The 9,038-nt window shown below is 50.8% G+C and overlaps 1 protein-coding gene across 1 annotated transcript; it reads right to left on the bottom strand.

Annotated features, from left to right (window-relative positions):
• Positions 1–530: 530 nt before the first annotated feature.
• LOC117885086 (C-X-C chemokine receptor type 2-like) lies at positions 531–3,039 on the bottom strand. Its single transcript, XM_034786227.1, has one exon. The coding sequence runs from the start codon at positions 2,734–2,736 to the stop codon at positions 1,666–1,668; it is 1,071 nt and encodes a 356-aa protein (XP_034642118.1). The 5' UTR covers positions 2,737–3,039; the 3' UTR covers positions 531–1,665.
• Positions 3,040–9,038: the final 5,999 nt, after the last annotated feature.

Raw genomic sequence — 9,038 nt, 5'->3', positions numbered from 1 at the left:
GGGAATTGGGGAAGGCATCCAATAGGGGCAGAGAGGGGGCGGAGTTAGGGCGGGGACTTTGTGGATGGGTTAGAATGGGGGCGGGGCCAGTGGTGGGGATGGGGTGGAGTCGGGGCAGGCCAGAGGCGGGGAAAGGGGCAGGGGTGCGGTCACCCACCGGCGCCTGACAAAGTTGGCGCCTATGTCCTAGGCAATTTATTCCAGTGCTTAATCACCCTGACAGTTAGGAAGTTTTTCCTAATGTCCAACCTAAACCGCCCTTGCTGCAATTTAAGCCCATTGCTTCTTGTCCTGTCCTCAGAGGTTAATGAGAACAAGTTTTCTCCCTCCTCCTTCTAACAACTGTTTATGTGCTTGAAAACTGTTCTCATGTCCCCTCTCAGTCTTCTCTTCTCCAGACTAAAGTTTGCTGGTGAGTCTATTTTGTCACCTCAAGTTTTAGACACCCAAAGTTTTTGCCTCTAATGTTTGAAACTCTGGATGACAACATATTTGCCATCTAACGCGCAAAGGGTCAGGGATCTGAAACTGTAGAAGTCAAGAGTTTATTATCGATATTTTTAGAAGTGAAAAACGCTGATGACAAGCCCCGGTTTTCACCACTAAAATTGAAAGTAAACCTTATTGAAACCACATGGAACTTTTGTCACAACTGTATTTTAAAAACAACTTTCCTGCCTTATTCTAATTTATCCAAAAGGTCATAACTGCACACAAATGTAAAGACACTTCAACAAGTCCAATATCAAACATCTTATCTAGCTAGCTACAGTTTCACTACAGTACCTATCATGGTAACATATCAGCATAGCTATCTAAGCCCGTCCAACTAGCAATCCTTGTCTACTCAGTAAAACGATTCCATGTTCATGATACAATCAACAGATGTAAAGCTAATGTTCAAACACCCCCTAATCCTTCCTCATGAAGCGCTCTCCTTCCTATTAAACCAGCATCTCTTAGTGTCTTAACGTACGATCGCAAATCCAATGTCGGGGTGACCACAGTTATGCAGGCATAGTTTGGTAAATTACATTTTTCAATTCTGCACCTAAAAAAAAATATATAGAACAATACTCGGTTCTCCATGTGAAATACGTAAAATGCACGTAAAAGGCTGATGGAGCTGCAAGGGCAGCGTTAAGGACAATATTCCTGCTAGCACACTATATCTCCAGTCTTAGTTTATAGCCGCTAACGTTGACGGCTACCTCCACCCCGCACTCTGACTCTCCGTTCCACACGCCTTTGCGGGAAGGGAAGTTTTTCTGATGTCGTTCCTAAAGCCCACTGTGCGAGGGGACTGGGAACTCGGGATGCCGCGGAGAGAAATGCAGCCTTGGCTTGTCTGGAGTTGTTAATTATTTTTTTAATGGGCATGACCCAAACAATCTGATTCTCTTGTAGGGAGGGGTTGAAGGATCTTCATAGCATTATCCCGGGAAGAGGTGGCTGCTTTTTGCTGCTGTGTTCTGCATAATTGTAATCTGCATAATGATCTCTGCTGGGTAAAAGAGTTTGGACGGTGTTGGTTGGCTTGGTAAACTGAGGCTATAGTGCTAGCAGAATCTGCGTGGTCCTGATCACCGTGAGAAGCTGAGGCTGGCCGTTGACACTAGCAGTGGTGGGACGCTATCCCCGGTGAGTGGAGGAGTCACGTGGCCGTCACAGGGTGGTGGAGGTGTTGCCAGAGGTGGAGGCAAAGGAGGACCCCCGTCCGTAGCGGGAGACAAACTCTTTGCTGACGAAGCCGTGGTAGACCAGGATTTTAAGGAAGCTGTTTCGGAACTTCTGCCCGATGAAGGCATAGATGAGCGGGTTGATGCAGCTGTGCGTGAAGCCCAGAATCTGGGTGACAGACAGGGCTGCGTCGATCTGGTTCCGCCGGTGGCAGGTCTCAGCGATGGCACGGGTCCTCATCATGGTGTCTACCACCAGCGTGATGTTGTAGGGCAGCCAGCAGACCAAGAAGACCAGCACCACGGCCAAGATGACCTTCATGGCCTTCTGCTTCTGGCTGCTCTTGGTCTGGAAGAGGGTCTTCACCGTGACCCCATAGCAGAAGAGCATGATCAGCAAGGGGAGGATGAAACCAAAGGTCTGGGGCAAGATCCTCAGCAGCACCCGCCACTTGGCCGTGTTCTCGTCCCCAATCCGCTCGTAGCAGACCATGCCGCTGTGCGGCGGCCAGAAGGCCTCGCGGAAGAGGAGGATGGGCAGGGAGAGCGCGATGGAGAAAACCCAGATGCCCAAGCAGACAAATTTAACCCAGTGCCTCTTCTCAGTGGCTGCCCGGGTGGCATAGACGATGGCGAGGAACCGGTCGACGCTAATGCAGGCCAGCAAGAGGATCCCGCTGTAGAAGTTGACCTCCTGCAGGACCGAGATGGCTTTGCACATGAAGGTGCCGAAGATCCACTCGTGGGCTCGGTAGATGGCCCAGATAGGCAAGGTGAGGGCGAAGAGGAGGTCTGCGATGGCCAGGTTCAGGAGATACACGTCGGTCACTGAGCGGTTCTGCCGGTTGTAGCTGATGACCAGCACCACCAGGGAGTTACCCACCAGGCTGAGCAGACACACCAGGCAGTAAACCACCGCCACCACGTACTTGTTAATGTTCAGGTTGTCAGGCTTGCACGGGGCGGCCGCGGCGCTGGGGTTGATGGTGTTGTAGTCGGTGTAATTGTAGCCTTTGAAGAGATCAGACAAATCGCCATCAAACGTCCAATCACCCATGCTGGAGGAATCGCTCTGGGCCTGTTCGGGTGATAAGGGGGGGTGGGTGGGAGAGAGAGAACACAACTCAGCAAGTCATCGAAAGCAGGATGTTCCCCGTGTCCTGAACCAGCAGCGAGGGGGCTGCACACCCAGGCCGGCTGCTCTTGTGGTTAGATGTTCACTTACAGCTCGAGAGAGCCGCGTTCAGCTCCTGGGTCTGCCATAGACCCTTGTGCAAATCGTCTGGCTGGTAACCGGAGGTCGTGGGTCAGGAGCAGTGGAAGGTCCCTAAAGGTGGGAGAGGCCACTGGTGCCCAAACTGTGGCCCCGCCCCCTCGTGCTGCCACTTCCCCTGAGGCCCCACCCCTGTGCCGCCCCATCCAGCAAGGCCCCACCCTGGCACCACCTTTCCCCCCAAGACCCCGCCCCCCCGCTCGCTCCTCTCTGTCCCCTCCCCTCTGTTGCTTGCCCTTACGGACAGTAAAAAATGGGAGGGCATAGCGCTCCCACTTTTTAAAAGTGGGGGAGCCATGGCCCCCTGCCCCCGCCCTGCCCCGGTTCTGGTGCCCCCTGTCATGGGTTCACGTCTCTGTCCCATAGACGTGTTTGTGAGGTTCAGCCCATAAGCATCTGGAAGGCACCCAGTAGGAGTTACACACCTAACTATCTCTGACGAGCTGGGTCTCGGAAACAACAGTGACTGCGGCGGTATTAGCAGTAGTCAAGGTGTGCGCACCCGGATGCTTTACACCGTGAATGCCGTAGTGCACCTTGACTACTGCGTGCCGTTCTGGTCGTCCCAGCTCAAAAAGGCTGTGTTAGAATTGGAAAAGAAACTGAGAATGGCAACAAAAATGATTAGGGGGATGGAACAGCTGCCATATGAGGAGAGATTAATAAGACTGGGACTTTCCAGCTTGGAAAAGAGACGACTAAGGGGGGATACGGTAGAGTTCCATGAAACCATGACTGCTGTGGAGAAAAAGAACAGGGAAGTGTTATTTACGGCTTCACATTGTGTCGAAGTGGGACTGTTCTTAATGTTTCCTCTGAATGCTGGGTGGGTGCCTCACATACCTAACAAAAGAACCAGGGGACATCCAATGAAATGAACAGGCAGCAGGTTTAAAACAAACAAACAGGAAGCATTTCTTCACACAACGCACAGTCAACCTGTGGAACTCATTGCCAAGGGATGTTGTGAAGGCCAAAATGATAATAGGGTTCAAAAAAGAACCTCGTTCACGGAGAATAGGTCCACCAATGGCTAATAGCCCAGAGGGTCAGGGAGCAACCCCATATTGTAGGTGTCCCAAAGACTCTGACTGTCAGAAGCTGGGAGTGGACAACGGGATGGATCACTCGATGATTAACTGTTCTGGTCATTCTCTGAAGCACCTGGCATTGGCCACTGTCGGAAGACAGGATACTGGCCCATTGGTCTGACCCCGTATGGCCGTTCTTATGTTCTAAATAAACAGATGGATGGATGCAAGTTTCTGGTCTTTCCAACCCTTACGGAAAAAGCCCTGTATAGAATTTAATCAGGAACAGATCAACGGGGTTCTAAAAAAATGACTTTAAAACCTACACAATGGACTAGAGAATGAGATCCTTGTCTTTCATTTATTTTGTAAATCATCTGGCTGTAGAATTCTGGAGCAGATGTATCGTTTTCACTATTCAGTGCTATAGGATGGTTAAAACAGAACCTGTGCTCATGTTACATTGATTTCTATCGGCTGCGGATCTGGCTCAATGTTTGAATTCCCCATAGACTTGTTAAAACAACCAAATAGATTTGCTAAAGCAAATTGACACGGCAACCGGGGAGTTCTGCTGAATTGCACCAGCAGGGAATTTGGCCCAGAACTTTTTCCACGTTAAGGACGAGTTCTAACTGTTGCAGAGATGCTCCAGCTATAAACCAAGGAGGGAAAGGACGGATGGTCCAACAGTGAGAGTGCCACAGACTTTGCGCGTGACCTTGGGCAACTCACGTTGCAGCTCAGTTTCTGGCTGTGAAACGGGGATCACCATACTTTCCGACCTCCCAGGGGAGCTATGAGGAGAAAGCCATTAAAGCTCGCGAAGTGCTCAGACACTGTGGTGAGGGGGGTGGGGGGACAGATAAGTACCTAAGACAGAGACAAAATAACTAGGATCTTACCTGCTAGAAAGGGGAATCTTTAAAGAAAGCTCCTCAAAGCAAGCCGCGTTCTCATTGCAGTTGTTCTTACACATACATAGAGATAAAGATAAAAAACCCAGAGTCCTTTCTTCCAGGCAGTGGGGCCAGTAAAAGAAGTCCCCTAAAACTTATATTCTCTTTTCCTCTTTAAGGAAAAGTTAGAACTGTTTGGGGTTTACCATGTAAAATTTAAGCCCATGCAATGGATTTAAATTGCAGTAAGGGAGGTTTAGGTTGGACATTAGGAAAAACTTCCTAACTGTCAGGGTGGTGAAGCACTGGAATAAATTGCCTAGGGAGGTTGTGGAATCTCCATCTCTGGAGATTGTTAAGAGCAGGTTAGACAAACACCTGTCAGGGATGGTCTAAATAATACTTAGTCCTGCCTTGAGTGCAGGGGACTGGCCTAGATGACCTCTCGGAGTCTCTTCCGGTCCTACAAATCTATGTGGCTAGACAGGGGAGGGGCCACAGAGTTCCAGCACTAGGCTGTGGGACATTCAGATGGGTGCCACTGATATTAGTGCTTTGAGTCTTCTTAGCTAAAAGGGGCTGCTACTGTGATGATTTAAAAAATGATCTCATAGAGACAGATATTGGTAAGCTGGCAGGAGCGCCAAAGGGCTTGGGGAGGAATGCCAAGTTGTGTGCTTTTAAATAAATATTTTGGGCACCGATAAGCAACCTTTTAACAAAGAAGTCCTTTCTCCCGAGTGTGCACTGGACATTGGAGTTAAAGAGACCTTAACATAAAGAAAGTTGCAAACAGGCTGAGTAGAAATCCTGCCCCTCTTGGTGGGTGCAGCTTTCGGTCTTTTATACCCTGTGATGTCATCATGTCACTAGCTCACCCAACAGCCATAGACACCCAGGGTAGAGAAAACCCGAGTTTCTAACTTTAAAAAACAAGCAAACCACCACCTTTTCCAACAATCTTTTAGGCCTTCTTGATACATGATAAAAAAAACCCCAAAAGAACGCACGTCTCGTTTCTCCCTCTTTCCTGGATCTCTTTACGATTCTGGGGTACATAACACAACCCCCAACCCCCCCCATCAGCTCCATGCAGAAGAACATGATTTGGGAATTTTCCCTCCAGACCCTTTCTCCTGCCACGTGAAAACCCCTCCCTACCTATAAAAGTCAATGAAATCCATTGCAAACCCTTTCTCTCTCTCATCAGTAAGTGCTAAGATCACCTCGCGCCCATCTGAGTGCCCCACATCCTGCGAGGTGTCCCATTGTTCACTGTGGGGGGGGGGGGGAATTGGATTCATTTGTTTTTTTCTCCTAAGGCAAATAAGCGCATACTGATATTGGACCCAATCTTCAGCTGGTGTGAATTGGGGTTGCTTCTGGGGGGATAATGGAGATATGTTGATTTAGTCAAGCTGAGGATCTGGCCTGTTAAATGCACTGACCCAGGCTGTGACCCCACCCATGTTGTGCCTCGAGGCCCCGCCCTCCCTCTCTACTTGAAGCCAATGGGGCCAGCCGGGTGGGGGGGTCAGGCCAGCGGGTTGGTCCGGCGTTGGGGCCAGCCTGGCACTCGGGGGGGCGCAGCAGCTCGGCCCAGTGCTGGGGATGGCCTGGCGCTCGGGGGAGCTGGCTGGGGCACGCAGGCTGGGTCTCCACCGGCCACAGGGGGTGGGAGGGCATTTGGGGCTCTGGTGCGTGGGGGGACTGGGTCTCGGGGGGAGTGGACTAGCCTCCCCAAAGGGGGGGGGTCCACTTGCTGCCCATGCTAGTGAACCTATCAGAGTAACTCACTCTGCCTGGACTTTAGCCAACACCACTTAGGAAAAAACATGCATCAAATTACCCAGCCTGGCCTCAAGATATTTTTTCCAAGTGGCCACCTGCTACAGGTGGATTTCCTGATCCAGAATCACGTCTGGATTGACCCCGGAAAAGGAGGTTGGTGACCTGGCCTTCTGCTGAAATACAACATTCTCCGGGGGCAGAAAAGGGCCCAGCTCCATCTAACACAGCCTTTCGCTAGGTCCATGGCCACTGCACTCCGGGTGTGGCCATCTGTTAAAATCCGCTGTGGACATCTGACTGGTTGAATAAGGGGGAAACGGCTGTTGAGATGGTCTAGGGATACTTAATCCAGCGTGGGAGGGTGGGCCAGACAACCTCTTGAGGTCCCTACTCCCTACATTGCTATGATTCGGTGATCTAAGTGGGAACACAAATATAAATTATTTGCCATCTCCTGCAGGCATGAGATGAAGAAAAGCCACCAACGGGCGGCTACATTTTCAAGAAAACCTGCCCCTGAGCTGCACAGGGGACATCGAGCCGCGGAGCAGAGCATGCAGCCCTTGCTCGGCAAATGGAGGCGAAACTGCCCATTGTAAAGTACTCGGGTCCCTCCCGACGGATCGCACCATCCACCCTGAGTAGCGTGTTCTCAGAGTCACCGAACATGAGTCATACCCTTCGTTGTGGGGCTGCTCCGGTAAATATCTTCAGTGGAAACATTGCAGCAATACAGGGAAATCAATGACAACAACTCAGGCGTGTTACCTCCGGTGAGCAATTGTGTGTAACAGGAAACGGGAACCTTTCTCAACCTGCCCTCAGACACAGGCCCCGTTCTCTGCACTGTCTGCACTCACCCCAGGATGGAATTTGGCTTTATTAGCACAGAAAACAAGAGGGAGAGAAAATAAACACCAGCTCAAACGAGGGCTGCTTCTTCCGGTTCCTCCCTCAGGGCTGCTCAGCCCACACCCTAGGTTCTCTCTACTCTAGCTCCCTGTCTCACTGACTCGGCAGAACCCACTTAGCCTTTCCCCCCAGCCGGATCAATACTTGCCAACCGAGTGTGATGTGCCAGGCAAACATGCTGTCTTGCTACAAGCAACCCTGCGGTCTGTGTGGGCTCGATCCTCAGCTTCTGTAAACCACCATAGCTCCAAGGAGGCCAATTCACAGCAGCAGGGGATCCAGCCCTACTTTTGAACCCTTTGTGGGAACCAGACCTATAAACCCCGTGCAAGTGTAAAAGCCAGAGATGGGCTGAGACGGCCTGTACCAAACTGGACCCAGATCCAAACTTTTTTAAAGTGTGGGGGTGTTTGGATTGGGGCAAGGGGCTGGTGTGCCCAACTGCCGAGCTGGTTATTCTGATTCTGTGGATGATGGAAACCCCCAGAGACTCCAGCTGAGACTGCAGCCGGTTGTGCCAGGGGCTGCACGGACCCCCACTTAAGTGCCCCTCCCCCGGGCTGAGTACCACCCACTCAGCAAGGAAAACTGCTCCACCTCTTCCCCTTTAGACTGTTCTCAATGGAAAATGGGCTTTTCCTGAAAATGGGGGTGTGTGAGAAACTTTTCATTTTCCCCCACAAAACCCAGAACTGGACCCTCTCCCCACTTCTTTCTTTTTCCTTTTTGCCCCTTAATAAAGGGGAATATAAACCAAACCCCACCCCTTTGGTCTGCCATCGCTTTGGGGTGGGGGCTCTGGTAACAGCTACAGTTCCTGTCCATTTACAGCCCTAGACAAATATTAATGATAAAGGGCAATTGCCCCGGCATGTTCTCATGTGACAGCTACCATCAAGCGGAGTGCCCCAGGGGTCGGTCCTGGGGCCGGTTTTGTTCAATATCTTCATTAATGATCTGGATGAAGGGATGGATTGCACCCTCAGCAAGTCTGCAGATGACACTAAACTGGGAGGAGAGGTAGATATGCTGGAGGGTAGGGATAGGATAAAGAGGGACCTAGACAAATTAGAGGATTGGGCCAAAAGAAACCTGATGAGGTTTAACCAGGACAAGTGCAGAGTCCTGCCCTTAGGACAGAAGAATCCCATGCACTGCTACAGGCTGGGAACCAACTGGCTAAGCAGAGGTTCTGCAGAAAGGACGTAGGAGTTACAGTGGACGAGGAGCTGGATATGAGTCAGCAGTGTGCCCTTGTTGCCAGGACGGCTAACAGCATTTTGGGCTGTATAAGCAAGAGCATTGCCAGCAGATCGAGGGACGTGATCGTTCCCCTCTATTCGACATTGGTGAGGCCTCATCTGGAGTACTGTGTCCAGTTTTGGGCCCCACACTACAAGAAGGATGTGGAAAAATTGGAAAGAGTCCAGCGGAGGGCAACAAAAATGATTAG

The sequence above is a fragment of the Trachemys scripta genome, chromosome 11 (genome assembly GCF_013100865.1).
Source record: "Trachemys scripta elegans isolate TJP31775 chromosome 11, CAS_Tse_1.0, whole genome shotgun sequence".
NCBI lineage: Eukaryota > Metazoa > Chordata > Testudines > Emydidae > Trachemys > Trachemys scripta.
The sequence above is the reverse complement of the archived record's forward strand: the minus strand, read 5'-3'. Positions and strand labels throughout refer to the sequence as shown.

Bases quoted from the DNA above. Each gene is read 5' to 3' on its own strand.
- LOC117885086 (XM_034786227.1), bottom strand. From the start codon at position 2,736: ATGGGTGATTGGACGTTTGATGGCGATTTGTCTGATCTCTTCAAAGGC.